General features: G+C 43.6%; 1 protein-coding gene across 1 annotated transcript in view; it reads left to right on the top strand.

Annotated features, from left to right (window-relative positions):
- CUNH10orf90 (chromosome unknown C10orf90 homolog) overlaps positions 1 to 20,647 on the top strand; it is a 45,063-nt gene that overhangs the window by 20,324 nt on the left and 4,092 nt on the right. The window contains exons 4-6 of the mRNA XM_041415564.1: positions 11,131 to 11,406; positions 13,416 to 13,666; positions 14,676 to 14,871. Coding sequence (XP_041271498.1) covers positions 11,131 to 11,406; positions 13,416 to 13,666; positions 14,676 to 14,871 — 723 coding nt within the window. The remainder of the gene's footprint in view (positions 1 to 11,130; positions 11,407 to 13,415; positions 13,667 to 14,675; positions 14,872 to 20,647) is intronic.

The raw sequence follows: 20,647 nt of genomic DNA, 5'->3' as shown, positions 1-20,647 counted from the left end.
TTATTAGGATCTGAGTTGGAAGGAGCTCTCAAATACTTTTCTGCTTTACAGGTGCTGGGGCTGGGTTTGCTGTTTCCTCTAGGCCCAGTTGAGTGTCTTTTTCCTAATCTTTTGTGTGACTTCACTGCAGTAATGATGACTCTACTTACTGTATTACTCATATTATTTCATGTCCAAATCCAACTGTTCAAGACTTGGCTTCACATGGACCTGGATAACTTAATCTAAGGCCCTTCTTTCAGCAGGAGGCTGGGCCAGGTAATCTCCAGAGTTATATATTTCCACCATGTGCCACATATGAAAAGGATGCTTTAGGATTATTAATGAAATGTAAATCTTGTGCTCTGCTCGTGGATGGGAATTACACTTGGAAATCCAAATCTCTGGGACTCAGAGTTCAAAGCCATGGTTCATGCTAGAGCATCCCAAGGATGGAATATGATATTTCCCCACTGTGGACTCCATCTTCTACTGGCTCCACTGCTTTGAGCCTTTCCTTCCATTATCTGGCAAGAAATGGGATTGTGAGTGCTGGAAAATCCATGTTATACATGAAGTCAGACTTGCACCGTGGGAGGACAGAGCTGTAGGACAGAACTGTGTTTATTTTTAGTGAGTGGCCAACGTTTCCATCCCTTGGGCAGCTGCAGGAACGTGTGAAGGGTCCCACTGGGGGCCACATGAGCCACCCACCTCAGAGATATGGCCAAGGGCCAGCCCAGGCCGAGCTCCACGAGGTCCCTGCCACGGGTGATCGATGTGCATCACCCTGCCTTTGGTCACAGCTTTTAACAAGCTGTCAGAACTTGCTAACGCTGCTCTTAGGCAATGCTGCAATTTCCTTTCCTGTCTGCAGCTGATGTCTCATAAATACAAGGTACGTTAGAAATGAAAAGATTAGTCCTGTTTCTGCTGAAGACAGGAACATTTTTAATATTAATTTCTCACCTACCTTTCATGAAGAATATATTCCCTATGAATATCTAGTTCTTCATCCATCTTTCACTATCTATTACCCTACTGGGCACTAGGCTGAATTATTAAAAAGGAGAAAAAAGAAGAAAATGGGACAATTTTAAATTCTTTTTGACCTCTTGATTAAACAATATCATCACTTTTCTAGGGAAGATTATAAATGCCAACATCTAAATTTATCCACTTGAGCTTAGATAGCAGTAAACTTCACGCCTGAGCACCTTCACACATCTCAGCTATTTTCTAAACCAAAATATTTCCTGCTCACCTCTACACTTTTGTTCATGTTTTGTTGTCATACCCAAAACTGATGTGGAGAGATATTAAGGAATAACAACTGAGCTGGAGAGTGAATCCAGTCTGGATGGTGGGTGCTGTGCTGGTCCCTCTGCCCTGAGCTGAGGTGCAGATGTGTGAGGAGGGTGGGGGGAGATGACAGAAGGGAAAATCATGAATCACATTCCCATGTAAGCCACCCAAAATTAGGGATACCAGGGTTATAAGATAATCATCAGCCACAGTGTGGCCATAGGACCAGGGCAGTGACAATCCCTGTGCTGGGCACTGCTGAGGGACCTCAGATCCTGGGGTCAGTCTTGGACAAGAGAGACCTGGAGGGGCTGGAGGGTGTCCAGGGAAGAGAATGGAGCTGGGAAGGCTCTGAGGGAGCTGGGAAGGGGCTCAGTCTGGAGAAAAGGAGGCTCAGGGGGGACCTTGTGGCTCTGCACAGCTCCTGCCAGGAGGGGACAGCTGGGGGGTTGGGCTGTGCTCCAGGGAACAGGGACAGGAGGAGAGGGAATGGCCTCAGGCTGGGCCAGGGGAGGTTTGCATTGGATATTGAGGAAAATTCCTTCATGGAAAGGTTTTTCCAGGCCTGGCACAGGTGCCCAGAGCAGTTTGGAGTCCCCATCCCTGTAGGGATTCAAAAGCCATGTGAGTGGCACCTGGGCACACGGGGCAGTGGCAGTGCTGGGAATGGCTGGAGCCCAGCACAGAAGGTCGGGGAAGGTTGGTTCCAGCCAGAAGCGTTCCGTGGCTCCGTGCTGGAGGGGATGGCACACAATGGGGTGGCTGTGATGAAACTGCTCAGCAGTGCCTGGGAGCTGTCCTGCCTCAGGGGTGTCCAGGGCAGCACTCCCAACGTTCCTTTTTGGGAATTGAGGGATGAAATGCTCGGGAGGGGAGGGACGTGGTCACAGCAGTGAACAAGGCACATCAGAGGCTCGGTAATGCAGCTGCTTGTACCTTTTCCCAAAGAGCGTGGCAGGTGACTTGAAAGCATAATTTGCTTAATTAAAACAACCCAAGGCAGCGAGTGGGGAAAACTGAGATGGGATCTGGGCTTTGGGTTTGTTGAATGGCCCCAGATGATTTCAAATTTCTGTTTCCTTCTTGAACTTACTCATTAACAAGTGCTGAAGTCAGCAGCGTGTTTTAAAGGGGTAAATAACTAGACTTCAATTTGTATCTATTTTAATTTTTTGATGCATGTATGTATATTCCTACTCGTACTGGGGTAAAGTTAGAACAGCTGGTGCTGTGGGACTTTGATAAGCTGCTACCTGCAAAGCAAAAATATATTCTTGTTTTAAATACACACTGAAGAGCTCCAGGTATTTGAGACATTTATATATCAAGAAAATCTTGTGGGTCACCTTTAAACTAATATATCAAGCTGGTAACAGAATAGGCTAATTAGGAAATCTGAAGGCTATAAGTAATATTTACTTTCATTAATTAAATAGTATTTCAGGTGCTATGATGAAGGAATGTGGCCTGTTGTTCTCACCTCATCTTCTGTTTATGGGAAAGTCACCATGCAATGAGCCGGAGTACAAGATTTGTATGTGTGTAAATATAAATATATATATACACATATATATATACACATGAACAAGATATAATTAGAGGAAAGCAGTTCCTGACAATATGGGATTTATTGTATAGAAACTTGAGCAGCTCCAGCTGATGCTAATTAACTCTCCACCCTGCAAATGTGTGCAGCAGAACTGGTGGTGAAGACAGGAGAAATATGAAATATGGCACAGGAGATTTTACTTATCTTGCACCTGCTAAGCACAAGGAGCCAAATCTTCAGCTGATGTCAACCAACTGAAATCTCTGCCTGCAGAGGAGTGACACTGATTTACACCAGCCAGGAATCTGGCTGGGGATGTTACTGACTTGGCATTATGGACACAGCAGCTGGTGCTGACTTGTTAAGAACAAAGGACCACATGCCAAAAAGCCCATTAAAAGGAGCTCCTTTGATGTTTCACTTCATCTGGGATAAATTTAAAATGGAGGAGGCTGTCGATTTTCCTTAGTCTAGACATTCTGTGTCACTGGGTCCGTGTTACACTGAGGTGTGACCTTCATGTGCTGCATCCCCAGAAAATGAGGATTCAATCATTGCAGGTGCTGAAAACTCGAGTGAGGAACTGGAAATCCTGTTACAGGTGACTCTGGAAGATGCTGGCAGCCTTTGAGACAGACCCCAGCCTGTGTGATGGGCCAGAGCAGTTGCTTCTCTTTATCTTGGAGCTTTTAGTTTCATTTGTAGAAAGAAGGGGATGCCTCTTCTTTTCTGGAGGGCCCTTTTGCATTTTTTAGAGTAGCAGCTCTTCAGCTTTGCTCTCTGTCTCAAAGGTTTGCTGCCTTCCCCATCATCTGGTGGGACAAAGGGAGTAGGAGAAGGAAGGGATCAGCAGGAGGGGTGTTCTTTGATATTCCACTCCTTTAAACTACTTATTTATGAAATCAGATGTGGTGACCTCCTGTCCTGCCATATGGAGGCGAGCCTACCCCTGGAGGTGAGGGCAATGATGCCAGCAAGGGAGAAGGGTGATGCTCAGGGCTGTGTGAGCCAAAGCTGGTTTCCAGTGACAACGCTGTGATGTCACAGTGTCCCTGGCTGAGATCATTGTCCTGTGGAACAAATTGTTCTTTATCAATTTCTCTGTGGTTTAAGGTGAGGAGCAGCCAGAGGTGGTTGGATCTTCTTGGGGTTTGTTCGTTTCTTTGGGGTTTTCTTGTGGATCTTCTTGTTTGGTTTTGTGTGTTTAAGAGCGTGATCATAAAATAATTTGACTGGAGTTAAAGTTTCCTTCAGGAAATGGCCTTTGAGGATTAAAGGCTCAATTTTCTGTTATGGGACGTAGCAATGAAGCTGTTGGGTAGGAAGGCCATTGTTTCTCTGGAAGGCAGAAGGATGTCTGCCCTGTTAATGATGATACAGAACACATTGTTACGAGTGAAACTTTTTAATTGGATTTTCCCAAAGATGTTCGTGTTGTCTGAAGAGCCAAGTTAATGTCCAGCATATGAAGACTCAGGGTTTGATTCTGCCACTCTTTTCCATTTTGGATTCAATGATTTAAAGGTCTTTTCCAACCTACACCATTCTGTGATTCTGTGATTCTGTGACATTTCTATCTTGAGCTGTCAGAGCTGGTAGGAATGTGAGACAATTTGAAGTGAAAGACTGGAGGGTACAAGTCACTCGTTAGCACTCCAGGCCAGCAGCAGGGCCGGAATACCAGAGTCATTAAAATAATGATTAAAAGAGATGGGCTCTGTGGATTCAGTGACTGCATTATGCCACTGGAGTAAAGAGCCTCATTTTCCCCTAATTCACACTTGGTTTAAACCAGGAAAGACTCTTGTACAGTCTGTGAAATGAATACTTGGCTCAGCCTGGCTGCAGTAAATTATCAGAAGGAGCTGAACTAGGTGCCTCGGACATGATGAGAATTCCAAGTGGCCCAAGCCTTTCTTACCCTGCAAATCACCATTTAAATGTTCTGAATCATCCTGAATATTTTTTTTTTCCCAAGTCACACTGCATCAGATTACTCCTTGAGTCACTACAATAGCGTCTGATGGCTTCTAGCATGACATCCTGGAAATGCAGACACGGATTTCTAACTCGGAGGTTTTGGGCCTGTGGCTGTTACAGGGAATGTCTCGAAAGTACAGCAGTAAATATTTTTTCCTTTCATCCTCTCCCAGCTCATAGGAGGGTAAAGAGAAAAACGCTAGTAAAATATACAAGCACTGTAGCTGAGCAGCTGGATACTGGGAGCTCCCTGGTGGGAGCAGTCACCTCAAATCATGCGGGTGGGTTATTGGCTGTCCACTAAAATATCCTGCTGCAATTATACCCTCTCATGATTCCAAGTGTAAGGTGATGTCCTGCAGGTGCCAGGCAGGAACGTTTCCTTCTCATTAAGGTTGGAAGAAGTCCTCCAAGATCACTGAGTCCAGCACCACCATGCCAACTAAACCATATCACCAAGTGCCACATCTACTCCTTTTTGGAACGCTTCCAGGGATGCTGACTCCACCTGGGAAGCCTGTTCCTGGGGTTAACCACTCTGTCAGTGAAGAGATTTTTCCTGCTGCCCAACCTGAACCTGCCCTGGTGCAACTGGAGGCTGTCAAATTGCAGGATTTTCCTGCTGCAGCCACTGCAAACCTTCCTTCCACCAAAACTCTCCATGGCAGCCAGACTGGGTGCAGCACACTGGTCTCCATTCCCTCCCTGGCATAGGTGATGTTCCCTTACTTAACACCAAGGGAGAAGGTCAATTAATTATTTGCAGAGTGCTTGGAGAAAATAAATTGGCCTTCAGCACAGAGAGGCTGATCGTTAGGGGCTGGTGATTAGCTGGGTTTGGGATTGTTTGCTCTGAAGCCACTACAATAATTTTGCCCAAAGCCTTCTGTAAACAAGCTGTTTCTTGACATTAAGAAGCTTTTCCTTCTTAGGACTGATTATAGGTTTGAAGCCTAACAGCTCTTAGGTACACTTTCTGTTTTAAATGATTACATCTTTCCACAGTCAAATATTAGCTTTTGCCAAAAGAAAGCCTCTTCCTTTTGAGAAATATGGACACAGCTGTCAACATGGTTTAAAAAAAACAAAAAACAACCAAACAACCAGAAAGAAGTAGCTAGGAAAAAGAGAATGTTTTTTGCTAGAGATAATTTTTTAATCTAGACTCCTAGCTTGAGGTGTTATTGATGTAGTTGAGATAATTAAGCTTTATCCCCACCAGGCAGGGCTGTTTGAAGAAGCATTAATACAGGTGCAATGACACATTCATTGGGAGGAATGGGCTGGCTGAGCCTCTCTCCTCAAGCCAGCAAAGTTACCTTGACTTTGGATCTTGACAGTTCTGGGAATGGAGCTGAGTACAGGGCCCAGACCTGTTTCTCGGGATCCAGCCCCAGGTTTTTATTGAAAGGTGAATCAAGACCTTGTTAAACATCACATTTTGAACAGGGAGCATGGGCAGAGCTGCATTACCAGGAATTCAGGTAGTTTCCATGGATGTTAATGCTGAGCAGCAGCTGATGCTTCCTCTTGCAAATGAGTCATTTGAGAAGCATCAGGAGGCAGTTTGGGACAAAAGTCTCATTGCTGGCCAGCAGGAATTTTAGTCAAAACGTGAATTTTGTGGCACCCCTGGCTGACTGCAGCTCGTTGGCTGATCACAAGTGATGCCTTTTCCTCGGCAGCGATCTGAAAAATAAATCCTCCATCCTACCTTGCATCCCTTGACAAACCCTGGCATAACTAATAACGCTGTCATGGCTCTCAGTGTTTCCATTTCTCTGGGTTACCAGGCTGCTGAGATGATGTGCTCTGTTTGCTCACATCTAAGATTGCGTGGCTCAGCTGTGCCAACCCTTGATTCATGATAAGGGCTGAGCCATCAGTCTCTGTCAGACAGAGGCTGGAGTCTTGCTTGGGATTATGGATGGCTGCTTGAGGCACGTGTGGGTCTCTACAACTACTGGGTCTAAATCTTGAAGGAGGCAGAAGTTTCTTGTATTTAAGGAATGTTCATTCCTGCTCCTCTCTGCTTGGGGTATTGGCAGCATCAGCTCCAGCACGGAGGTCTGGGAGAGCTCAGCAGCTCAGGATGTGGGGCTTTTATTAAATTAAAACAAACCCCCCACAGGTGGTCTGCAATGCAAAGCTACCTCCAGTGCTGATGTCTGATCTCACTAGGGACACACAGGGAATCAGCTCAGAGTGTCCCCTCCCCAGCCACCTCTCGGGCTGACTTGGTGGCCAGGCAGGATTTGCAGCCCTGCCTCTGCTAAAATGAACTTCGGCCAGTTTCAAAGAAGCACTTTGTCACAAATCATCAAAAATCCACACTGGAATGCTGGGAAGAGTGTTATATTCAAGGATGAAAAGCTGAATTATCCTGCTGTAAAGTGAAATGGGGGGAAAGAAGTAGTAACAATGGAACAGGGGATGTTTGCCTGGATTGTGTGTGTCTCAAATTTAACCTGCTGTAATGCAGGGTCACTTCCCGTTAGCAAAACCCCCTGAAGGGAGAAAGGGGGAAATGTAAAAAGATACTTTACAGTAAAACAATATACTTATTTTACTTCAAGATCAAGGATTTTTTTTTTCTTTAAAGGAGCTTTTGAAAACCTACGCTTGGTTTTACAGAATATTTTTAACTCCTCCTATATGGTATGGTTTTCACTAAGTCATTATTTAAAAACTGAGCTGTTGTCATCTTTCTTCCACAGGGAAAAAATGACTCTTCTCCAGATATAATTATGACTTTGTTCCTTAAATTTGCTTCTATAAGCAGCTGAACTTTTACAACTACAACCTGTACTGGCTGAATTTTATTAATGGAGTCATTCTGCTTTCTATTTCTTTGAGTTTTGCTCTCCCATATCTCCCAAAGCATTACACTTGCATGTCTTTGTTCATTGGTTTTAAAGGCTTTCCTCAGCTGGGATAATAGAAAAAACATCTATTTCTGGTCATCCAGTTGCAATTCTGGCTATTCTCAGTGGGGCATATATATTTCAAGCTGGGTTGGTGGAGGGATTTAGATATACAATTCCAGATAGTCTTAATGAGAGTAACAGTCCTAATTCCCCACACAGAATATTAAAAACTGGTCCAGGGTCTACAGAGTGAAACACTGTGATCTTACCTTTAAGTACCTTTGCCTTGTTCTTTTTTTTTTTTTTTTTTTTTAATTCCTAAATGTCATTTGCATCTGTGTTCACTAAAGTAACTGAGAGCTGCTTTGAGGATGAGAGAGTTGATTTTTGGAGCCCCTGTCTGGTTTGCTTTGCTCTGTTTTCCTGGGGATTTTGTTCCACCTGGGTGCACCTTTGGAAGGGAAAGGTTGATTCAAGAGGGAGCTGGAAGAAAGAATTTAACAAATTAATTCTGTTATTCTGATTGCCTTCAGTGTTAGACAAGAAGAAGATGCATATTCTTTTATTGCCTTAATTAACTACCACCAAAAAAAGATCCCCACCATACTGTGAATCTAATAAGGATTAAGATTTAGTTAGAATATTAGAACCAGATCCACAAGGAAGACACTTTTCATGCAGGAAGGAAGTGTTGATTTTATTCCTGAATTTCATCAGGAATCGTGGGGGTTTTTTTATTTCTTTCTCAAGGCAACCTTTTATCACAAAATGCTAAGAAGCATCCATCCCCTTTTTGTAATTTTTGGCCCCATTCTTAGTTCTGTTCATGCATTTCTTTTCCTTCTCGCCTAATCCACATCTTCATAGGGATCCCCCAGGCCTTGTTGGGAGGATGCCACTGGTGGAGTTTCTTTTAGCAGGGAAGTGGTGCAGAGAGGAGAGAAGGTTTTCTCCATTTGCACAACGTGTAAGAAATTTCCTGGAGCTTAATTGTCCATTCTTGAAGGTTGCTGTACTTACACTTGGAAGCCAATATCCATGGAGAGCTAGTCTGGTAGTTAGGAGTAAATGGGGTGTGAATACTCCAGGCAGCTCTTCTTTCTTGTGTTCAGATCAATATTCTGAGTTTGAGAGGAGAGATGTGACTTGGAGCCTTCTCCTTCCCTCACTCTGGTCTCCACTGTTTTACCTTTCTCCCTTACAGCCCATTTTGACCCCCCTGATGACTCCTGCTGATTTTGGGGAGCCCAGCAGCAGCAAACAGCCCCTCCTGGGGACACAGCATTGCCTTGAGCAGTTTGACAGTGAAGCTGTTTGGCTTCACAACACACATTTGCTGCACAGACCATTTCTTGATATGAAGGCAAATTATCTCCCACTGTGATGCTGCTATGGATGAGCAGAAACTCTTTCCTCCTTTCCTCTTTCTTCTCTTCTCTGTTTACTGCTGGCCAGCAGTAAACTATATTTTAATTCAAAAGGTGATTTAATGAGGTAATCTGTTTTCCATTCAGGTTCTTCCTGTGACTTAGCTCCCCTCCTTTTTTTCCCCTCTATCCATCTGATTTCTTGGCTGCCTGAGTGAAAGGCCTTCCTCCCCTGCTGCTCTGCAGTTACTCAGTGCTACCTGCTGCTTTCTTCATCTTCTCCTACCGCACTGCTTGTTCCTGCCTCCTCCCACAGCCACCCTTTGAGTCCACGACCCCATTAATCTGTCCTGGTGTTTTTTTCCCCCCTCTCTGTGCCGTAAGACATTTTTGTGTGGCTGCAGGAATGGGATTGGTCAGGGAACAGGTCCATGGATATGCAAGAGCTCTGAGGGGATGCACAGAATTGAGTCTGTCCGGTTTCTTGAGAGCATTTGCATCAAAACTATTTCCATCCGAGAAAAGAGCTTGGTTGTGACAAAAGATAAGGGAGATATTTGCAATGGATGAAAAGCACAGAGAAAAATGAGATCTGTCAGAGAGCAGGAGAGCTTGGATGCTACTCCAGAGTTTGGGAGCTCTCTTGTTTTGACCAGATTTTCTGTAGGGCTGTGAAACTGCTTTGGATGGGGTTCATCTCAATTAATTTAATTAAAAACAAGGTTTGTTTTTTTCCGTTTGTGCTGATCTTCAGGGATCCCTCACTAGAGGATCTCCTGAGGAGCTGACTCCTTCTCACTGTATGAGCAGTTACAGAAAGGAGCTCAAGATGTTGTGGTTGGAGTCGATGATCTCAGAGGGCTTTGCCAACCCAAACAATTCCGTGGTTCTGTGCTCCAAGCTCTGATCTACAGGGAAAGGGCAAAACAGTAAATGCTGTATTTTATTTCCTCAGAAATACTGGGTAGCCAAACCGAGACATGAGCCAGTCAGGTCACTAAAATGCATAGGAGGTCATCATTTTGTGGAAAAGAATATTTCTTATCTATTGTGAGTGGATTAAGGATTGGGAGAGTGAAGTGAAAACTTCCCACACTGCAGGATCTGATTTTAGACTTTGAGATAAGGAAGTGTCAAACGCAGAATCATAGAAACACAGAATCATTTAGGTTGGAAAAACCCTTTCATGATCATCGAGTCCAACCATCACCCCAGCACTGCCCATCACTAACCCATGTCCCCAAGTGCCACATCCACAAATTATTTACAAATTCTTTAAATCCCTGCAATATCATCTCACCCTTTGTCATGAACTGGCTCAAAGAAGAAAAACACTTCTAATCTTCACTCTGTCTCAACCAAGACATGGGAAAGAGCAGAGAAAGAATTGTGTTAAATCTGCTTTTAACAAAGACAACAAGAAAGGTGGAGGAATCTTTATGATGGCCTGGACAGGACAAGAGGAATAGCTTTCCACTGCCAGAGGGCAGGGATAGATGGGATTTTTGGAAGGAATTGTTCCCTGGGAGGGTGGGGAGGGTGCCCAGAGCAGCTGTGGCTGCCCCTGGATCCCTGGAAGTGTCCAAGGCCAGGCTGGACATTGGGGCTGGGAGCACCTGGGACAGTGGAAGGTGTCCCTGGCCGTGGAAGGTTGTGGAACTGGATGTTCTTTAAGATACATTTCAATTGGAAGTGTTCCAGGATTCTAGGATTTGAAATTGTTTAAACCTCATCAAAATCATTGTTGTGGGTTCAGTGGTGGCTGTGATGAAAACCAAGGCCTAACAAGTTTTGGGATAGGGGTTTTGACCCTTCTCCAGTGGATTAGTTGCCTCAGAAGCATCTCCCACCCCCAGCATTTCCAGTGCCCCATTCTGGCTCTGTGCTAAGCCACAGCAGGAACCAGCACCCAAAAGGTCCAATTTGTACAACGCTTTGCAAAAACATCAGTTTTTGATGAGAAGGACATTGCTCAGCCCCTACCACTCCAGGATCCTGCCACGCCAATAAAAATCACATGGATTAGAGGGCTGAGGAAAAAAAAAATTCCCATATTATAGGATTGTTTTTCTGTTTTTCACAGGAACACCAATGCTGTTGGGAGGCAGGAAGAGGAGCAGCACAACAACCCCTGGCCCCCTTCCAGTTGCAGCCTCCAGAGAAACCATTGCTGCTGCTCCTGATGGCTCATCCAGCAGGGCAGATCCCTCCAAAGACACCTCCAAACCCAAAGAGATCCAAGCACAGGGTGTCCTGAAACCAAAAATGTCTGTCTCCAGCAGCGTGGAGTGCAACATAAAGGCGTCATCAAGAATCCTCTGGGAAGAAAATGTTCACGGGCAAAAGCAGCTCCTAAAAAGTAAGGTACAAATCCTACTGTGGTTGTCAGGAATATGGTTTCAATAATAAGATGAGATCAGTCTCAAAGAAAAAAAAAGTGAAATAATGGAAAGTCAGGCCATTTTTGTCCAGCTTTAAGTGCTGAGCGTGAGTCATCTGGTGAGAGATCAATCAGCTGATCTGACTGTATACATTGGTTATAAATGTATACCATGTCTATGGTTCACAGAAAACAAGATTGAAATGACCAAGATAGGCTTAAATTCCCAAGAAAATCTTGAAAAAGCATTAAAATTGCAAGCAGCCCTAGCCTAACCAAGTAATACCAGTAGTGACTCACAGAAAACAAGATTGAAATGATCAAGATAGGCTTAAATTCCCAAGAAAATCTTGAAAAAGTGTTAAAATTGCAAATAAGCAGCCCCAGCCTAACCAAGTAATACCAGTAGTGAGGTTATTTTTACAACCTGGTTCTGATACTTTTCTTTCACTCCTTCAGCCTTCTTTTTTTTTTTTTTTTGACAAAACAACCTGAACTATGGTTATTAACAAGATTTCAGAGTGTAAAACATAATTTATTTGGGTTTAGCAGTGTCTGGGATGTCTTACTTCCAACACTAATTCTCACAGCTAAAACGCAGATGACACCAGCAGCTGTATTCACGCACCAGGTATTTTTGCAAAAGACAACTGAGATTAATTTGGGTTTAGTATCAATATGTTTGTGAGAAGCTTATTCCTTAAAAACGTTGTAATGGTCATAGAATGTTTTTTTCTTACAGCTGTCTTTTCTGAAGAGAATTTTTTGCAGGCAGGTAGGCAAAATTTGTCATCACTGAGCATAAAGCTGCTGAATGTCACACATTTGGAACTCTAAATGCTGTTTTCAGTGCCTGAAGTTAAATCATGGCATTCCCCTAACTGAAAGAAACTTTGTTTTACAAAAGTGAAGCATCCACTGAGATCTGGCAAAGCCCAACTTAATCCACACCTCTAAACCTGGCTTAGGGAGGAATTTAATTTCATGTTCACAGGTCTCAAGTTTTATTCCAAAATGTTGGTGAGAACAGTGTTAGGGAGGAAATACAGTTCAGGCTTTTATAAGGCAAATGTACCCAACACAGATCTTTTTAATATGTTTTTTAAGTACAATATAATATGTACAATATGTCATAAAGAGGAAAATATTTTAAGTTTATTGTAACCAAAAATTGAAATAAAACAGTAACGGGCTTTATTCCCAGATATTTAGTTCTAGAAATCAAATTATTTGGCAAGGAAGGAGCACTCCAGTGTGACTTTTCAAACAGTTCATATGGAGCCCTTCCGAAGTTCCTTTGTTTTTTTGGATTCGTTCTGTCCTCTGAATGAGAATCTGATTTTTGAGCACACAGCTTCTTTTGGTCCTAATTTGTGCAGGGAGTATCAGTCAGTGAGCATTAAAACTTAATTATAAGCGCAGAAAACAATCTCTTTTCCTCAATGCGAATTGACAGCTTTCATAATAATGCCCTATAATGCACAATAACCTTTTGTTGATTTTTTTTTTAATGGAGCTTTTCCACTGGCTAATGGATCTGTAGGAATGACAGAAAGCAAACTGGATTAAAAACAAAGGAAAAAATAAAAAAAACAGTGGTGCTGATGAAGGGCTCAGTGTGGTGAAAGGGAAGTGATTTGTGGTTAAAGCCCACAACAATCTGGTATTTTCTGCAATAAATTGGAATGAACTCCAACTGCGGGTCACAGCGAGATATCCCTGGCTTTCCCTGGCACAAATTTTGGGAAGCACCAGCAAAGAGAGCTGAGTGTCCCAGAGTTTTAATTGTGATTTCCTTCCGTGTGAGGTCTGGATAATGTGAGTGTCACAGGGCAGCCACCATTAGATCTGATCTCTTCTGCCTAATGAGGCCTATTAATAACAGCCTGGCTTTCTTATTTCAGGAATTGCCCTCTCTGTCTAATGAGGTGGAGAACCCAATAAAAAATTAGCCATGCACTCCTAATGAACTTTTAAATCTCTCCAAGGCAATTATGAATTCCCTGCTCCGAGGGACAGAACAAAGGAGCTCGAGGCACAGGACGAGCGGGAGCGGGGCAGGAGGGTGGCACTGTCCAGGGTGACACTGTCCAGGGTGCCACTGCCCAGGGTGACACTGTCCGGGGTGCCACTGCCCAGGGCATGCTCTCCAGGTGTGACCTGGGACAAAAACCTGCTCACCTGGCCAGAACCCCACTCCCAGCTGGAAAAAACTCCAGCAGCCCCATGGACACTGCGGGTAAAGCATCATTTTTTTTTTTTCCCCGTTTTCCCTTTTTTCCTGCTTATTTTTCTTTTTCCCCCCTTTTTCCCTTTTCTCCCCGTTCCCCCATAGATGGTGTTTGCTTTCTGGGAACTTGTTAAGGGTAGAAGTTCACATTCCTTGATTTTTCCCTTTCCAGTGAAGTTTTGGCAGTTTGTATCCGCTGCCAAAACTTACTTGATTGTCCAGGCTTCCCGTTTTGAGCTGCAGCTGCTGTTCCTGTGGGGGAACTTGTTAAGAGTTTGGGAATTTACAAATTCCCAGTTTCCCAAGTGCCTGGCACTTCCAGCACCAGCTGTAGGTGTGGACATGGCCCAGGCTGGTACCTGCCTGAGGGGCTTTTCTGCCTTTTCCTCCTGCACATGTTGCAGACCCATCTCTGCTCCTTTCCTCTGCCACTAAGACATTCCCAAATGTTGAAGCAGCCTTTGACTGGGAAGTGTTTTCTTTCTGGATCAGCCATGGAGAGATCTGACAATCTAAATAAACAGGAAAGTTTGTGAACTGTCAGTGACGAGTTGCTTTGGTGATGGGGTGAGAAAAGGAAACAGGCAAAACATCAAGAACTTGAATTTGGATGTAAAAATATGTAATTTGAAACATAAATGTATAAGCTTGACAGGACAAGCGGGAATGGCTTCCCATTGCCAGAGGGCAGGGTTGGATGGGATATTGGCAATTAGGAATTGTTCCCAGGCAGGGTGGGGAGGGGCTGGGATGGAATTCCCAGAGCAGCTGTGGCTGCCCCTGGATTCCTGGCAGTGCCCAAGGCCAGGTTGGACACTGGGGCTGGGAGCACCTGGGACAGTGGAAGGTGTCCCTGTCCATGGCAGGGGTGGGATGAGCTTTAAAGTCCCTTCCAACCCAAACCCAGGCTAATTTTCACCCCTTTAACAATCTCTAACCAAACTCAGCCCTGTGCCCATCACACCTTTTCCTCCCTTTGAATCACGAGAGCCTAAAGCAGCTCCTCTGTCTCCTGCAGGAAGCCCTGGAGCTGCACAACCCTCAGTTCATCTCCCGCTCCCAGCAGAGGCAGAAGAGGCTGCAGCTCATGGTGCAGCTGAGGAGGGCCCAGCACAGGGAGGCTCCCCCAGGCACCCCCCGAGCTCTGGATCGCAAGCTCTCCACCTCCACTTCCAGCAGGAAGAGGCAATTCACCATCCCCGACCCTCTCAGTGGTGAGTTGGGAGCAGCAGCAGGTCCGTGGCTGCCTTTGGAAGTCCTGGATGGAATTTCCAAGTTGAATTTGGGGAGAAACAGGAGAGCTGCTGCTCCTGGTTCCCTCCAGCATCTCTGCAGATGCTCCTGGCAGGAATTCCCAGCAGCTTGGAGAAGGGTTAGTGGGGATGAGGAGTTTCTGTGCTCTGTGGCAGCTCCTTGGGGACTTCTTGTCACTGTCACATGCAGTTGTGTTCTTCAGCACGGTGCAGCTGCTGCTGGTTGTGGGGCTGATGGCAATACATGACATTTCATCCTCTCCCAGCTCACAGAATGATCAGTTTGGGGACAGAGGTGACAGTAGGGGGAGGCAGGTGGGATTTGGGATAGGAGCCCCAGCTGCAGGTGTGGATTTGCCACTTCTGTCAGAAATCCCAGAGCTGGGGAAGAGCTCTGCTCTGCCCAGCCCTGCTAAATCAAGGCGTGCACACTCTGTGATTTCCTCACTGAAGCTGATGAGGTTGTGGCAAACAGCCTCAACCCCCCATGAGGGAAACCCTTCTCTCCCTCACAGCCCACCTCTGTAAATGTTATCTAAGCTCAAGATGTTAAACAAATTGCTTTTCTTTTTATTTTCTTTTCTATTTTTTTTTTTAATTGCCATCTGGATGTTAATTAACTCAGTTGACTAAAGAACAAAGATTTATTTGATTGATTGGCATTCCTCATTACATCTTGGTTTTAAATCTATGACTGCTTGAAGATACATTATTCTACTGAAAAGTAAATTAATTGAAAAGATTAAACAAACTAACAAAGACGCCTGGAGGATGCAGGAAAGGGAATATTTGATGTCCTCAACCCAGGGAAGCACAAAGGTTTTTGGCTCTCTGGGGAATGAGGGTGGGAGCAGGAGAGGCGGGTGCAGCCCCTTTTCAGGGCTCTTGGAGGTTCCTGGAGAATTCCAACTTCCAGTGGTCTTTCCTACATCAGAGCCCTACTGGGTTTTTATAGTGAGACCTAAATAAACACAAGGGAACATGGCACAAAGCGTGAATTCTATCTTAAAGGCTCAACAGAATTAATTCACCATTTCCAGGATCCAAATTAATTTACCTGGAATGAAATCTCTTAGGGCTGTGCAGTGCAAGGGCTCTGTGAGCTCTGCCAGCAGCAGACCAGGAGTTTGTCATCTTTTTTAGAGAAAGTGGCAAAAATCTCCCACTTCTGTCTGAACATGGTTGAAAATCCCCCAAACCACTCTGCAAATAATTTATGAAACCAAATATGAAAGGCGAAACCTATTTCTCCTCAAATTGTAATGAAATTTTAATTTTTATGCTTGTTTAATGAGTAATAAAATCATAATATTGAAATATATTCATTAATTATTGAAGTTAACGGCTATTTCCATCTTTTAGTCGTTGGTCATTAAAGGTAAATTTGTGTAGAGGGAATCTTGGGTTTCTGTAACTCATCTGCCTGTGTGTAGCCATGTGTGGTTTTCTGTTTGTGAGACCTTAATATTTTTATAATGACAGAAGTGTCACGTCTGTAATTGAAGAAGAACTGGAGTTATTACTGGAAATCCAAATCCCTGGGTGAAGCACAGCCCTGCAGGCTGCACTACAGAGGGCTCTTGTTGGAGCCCTGGTGCTGAGAATTCCAGACTCTCTGTGCTGCAGACACTCACCCCCAAGAGAACTCTGCATTGACCTGAGGCCGTGGAGAAGCTTCCAAAATGGAATGACAGCACTGGGATTGCGGGTGTGGAGTTTGGATAGAAGTGTGTGATGTCACAGAGTGGAAAACGTAGAGTTTAAGGGTTTAGAATATAGAAATAGATATAAAGCAAGACGGAGGTTTCAGGGCGGAGGCTGGTCCTTCTCCTTCTTCTTGACCTTCTTCTCCACCTTCTTCTCCATGGGTTTGGGTGGTTTTGTGTAATTGGATAAAAAGGTCCACATTGTGGGCCACAGGTGGTTGGTTATTGGGTTAAAAGTAAAAATAATTTAGGTGTAATTTCTTAATTGGACAGTTTATCCTTAAAAGGCCTTGTAGAGAGAGAGAGATGGGGCTCCAGTTTTAGTTTGTTGGAGTGAAGTGCTGTAGAACTCAGGGTTTGTGAGACTGTAACATAAACAAGAACTAATAAACATCTGAGTCCCAACAAGAAATACCATCTCACACATTTAATCCTGACCTTGGCAGAAAAAAAGAAGCAAAGACTACACAGGCTCTATTACACTGCTGAGCATCTTTAACTTGCTCTGAGTCCTGGCAATTGGTATTTTAGGATTTCTCCTGGGGGATGCTGTTATGCAGCAGGATTGGTGTCATCAGTGAGACCCAGAGTGGGAAATTTTTTTTCCTGGAAAGGCTCACCCGGGGCACTGGATATCTCTGTGCTTCTGATGTCTCTTCTGATGACAGATCCATTGCTGATGGATCCATTTCCAGGCAATCTCCCAGCAAATCTCTTAGTGGAGAAACAGTCCTGCATCCCCAGAAAGCTTTGGCCCAGAAAAAGTCCTCATGGAATGGTTTGGGTGGGAAAAGACCTTAAAAATAATTTCAAGCAGTTCTCTCTAACCAGGTAAAAATGAAGTTGTATCTCTTTTTTTATAAGGCTTTTTAAGGATAAACTGTTTAATTAAGAAATGACACTTAAATTATTTTTACTTTTAACTTAATAACTAACTACTTGTGCTCTGTAATGTGGACTTTTTATTTAATGACAAAATACTATTTTTATAAGGCTTTTTAAGGATAAACTGTTTAATTAAGAAATGACACTTAAATTATTTTTACTTTTAACTTAATAACTAACTACTTGTGCTTTGTAATGTGTTATTTAATGACAAAATACTAACACTTATGAAGAAGAAGGTAAAGAAGAAGGATTAGTTTCTGTCTTAAAACTTCTACCTTGTTTTATATATATTACTATATTCTAAACTTTTAAACTCTACGTTTTCTACTATGTGATACTGCACACTTCTATTCAAACTACACGCTCATAATCTCAGTTCTGTTATTCAATTTTGGAAGCCTTCTCCACGGCCTCAGGTCAAATGCAGAGTTCTCTTGGGGGTTAGCACAGAAAGTTTAAAATTCTCTGTAAGCAGGGTTCCAGCCCCCACACAGGAGGGTGGCCCAGGATGGGGAGAGGTGGGTGCCTGCTTTTGTTCAGGTGGAAATGGGGCTTTAACTGCAGCCCAAGGTGTTTTGAGGATTTTGCTGCATTTATCTTTCTCAAAGAAGTTTGGTACATGTGCTTCTCTCTCTGTTCTTGCAACTTTTATTCCAGTGAAATAATTTACACCCAGAGCAAAGACCTGCAGAGATTTTTCTCTCTCCCAGAGAGATTATTCCATCAGCCTAAAACATCTTTACTGATAACAGGAAATTATTGACTAGCAGGGTTTCCCTGTGTTTTGACAGTGTTGTTACAACTTCACTTTCTTGCAGGAGAAAGAAATAATTGGCATTCAGCATAATTTCCATATAAATACCAACATCTGTGCAGTTCCCATTTACCTTCCCATCCTCAAAACCCTGAGTTGTTTACCAGTTTTTAATTGTCCTTCACGAGCAGGGTTTTACAAAACGCTGAAAGTAATCTGAGGAAAATGAAAATGTTTATCCTGCACGAGATTTTGTCGGCACGAGAGCTCTTTGAGGGCACAGAACCTGCCCAGAACTCCCAGGCAGCCTTTGTGCTGGGTAATGGGCACTGCTCAATTCTGAGAGTGCTAATTAGTCCAAGATAGACAACTCTGCTGTTGACTGTGTCGAACAAATTAGAGATCCCACTGTGACGAGCTGAATAGAAACAATGTTCAAATAACTGCATTTAAATCTCCAAAACCGTAATGTAATTACTGCAGTGACAGGACTGCCAGCTGTTTATGGGCCTTTAAATCTGCATCATGAGCAGCCCTGTGATCTTGGTGTGCACAGGCACTTTGGGAGGTTTCATGCAGTTTCTCAGGCACTCAGTTTGGGGTTTTTTCCCACATTCCCTTTTCCTGTCCTTTGTGGGATTGGTTCTTCTTTGGGATTGGACATAGGATTGAAGGTTACCCCTGGGTTTGCACCCAAACCCTCAGTCTTTAACGATATTTTGGAAACAATTTTTATCCCCTCAGTCATGGTTCTAAACCTTCCCCAAAAGTTTTTTTTGATTGCTGTTTGTTTGGGTTTTCCAGGGGTGGCTTTCTCCTGCAGACCTGTGCCAGGAGGGTTTTTATTTGGAGTGAGGAAGGAGAAGGTGGCAATCAGAGAATTTGCAATAATCCTGCAGCCTCTCAGGTGTATTCCTGTGACATTCACATTGGTGCTCAGCCGTGACTTTATTTGGGTCATTTATTTTGGGTCATTTCACAGTTCTCTTTTCCCCATTCAAACTTTTAATAGTGCCACCCATTCTTTTGGCTTTTTTTGGCTGGCAGCTCTGAATGAAGTCTAAGCTGCAATCAGGTAATGGAATTAGGAAGAGGAATGATCTGCTTTGAAGATATTATTAAACTAATATTAACTCTGCCACTCCTTCTTCAAAAGCTGCTAATTTTGGGGGAAAAAAAGCTTTTTAGGATTATATGCTCTAATGATATTGGAAAGATTTAGGAAGGCCAGGTGATATGCTAATATTTTTTTTTTTCTGGATAAAATCCATGAATATATAAGTATCATTTGGATAGGGAGGACTGAAATCTCCAGCAACATCCCCAAAATTATTCTAATATGAAAATGTTTGCATAAACCTCTCAACTTTACAGCCTTGTAGAGGTATTAGTAATGTTTTCCAAAAAAGCTGAAATATTGAGGAGGGTCAGAAGTCTCAGTAGTAGCAGGAGAGCCCTGAACAGCTGGAAAACCTGGGAACCACCTTCCTGTGGCTGCTCTTGGGGCAAGGAGCATTTGTGAGCTTCAGGAATTCTCTGGGGTGAGCAGGAGCACAGGCAGCCTTACCCTGAACTCTGTGACTCAGGGCTTGTTGCATTTTGTGTAAATAACACCAAAACCTCGTGTGCTGCCTGCAGCTGGAGCAGTTCAGTGCAGGAAGTCACTGGGATGTGCAAAGTTTGGGCAGCACCCCTGGGTGTAGGCACTGCTTTACACACCCTGGATGAATTCCCAGGAAAGCCCCACGGGCACGTGGAGCTCAACATCACATCCACATCTATCTTAGGTTCAAGGCCAATTTGTTTTTTTAGGGGACTGCTGGTGTAAAAAACCCCAGTGTTTAAAAAAAGTGTTCTGTGTCTTAGGATTTCTCTGGGCAAATGGGTTTTTGGTGAATTATTTTTTCAGTTCAGTAAAAGAGCAGTTGAATTAGAGATCCACCACCAGCAGTGCTTTGCTTTTCACACATCCTCAAAGGCACATTTTAGCTCCTACCAAAATTTGAGAATTCACATTCATGTTAGAAGAAGAAAATGTATCTGTATTGTGTATACTTTGATAAATTTTGCCACTGTTTTTCTCTTTTAAGTGCTTCAGTGATTTAGTGGTAAATAAGAAGTCAGGGGCTGGTTCCAACACAATAATTTTATCTGTTCTCTGTCTAAATATTTACTGACTTCCCAAGCAGGAGAGTTACTCATCCTCTTGGAGGTGCAGTTTAGCATTAATTAAAATATATTACAGGGACGACCCGTTTGCATTCATTTACAGCTTGCTTTAGTGGAGATGTGAGACCAGTTGTAAGTGCCAGAAAGTGAGGAGTTTCAAAGGTGGGAATAAAACACCAAGGAGGTGACTCTCAGTCTTCTCTGTCTGAAGCTTTATTTA

This window comes from Onychostruthus taczanowskii, unplaced genomic scaffold (genome assembly GCF_017590055.1).
Source record: "Onychostruthus taczanowskii isolate IOZ18803 unplaced genomic scaffold, ASM1759005v1 scaffold5, whole genome shotgun sequence".
NCBI lineage: Eukaryota > Metazoa > Chordata > Aves > Passeriformes > Passeridae > Onychostruthus > Onychostruthus taczanowskii.
This window is presented reverse-complemented; position numbering and strand designations above follow the sequence as displayed.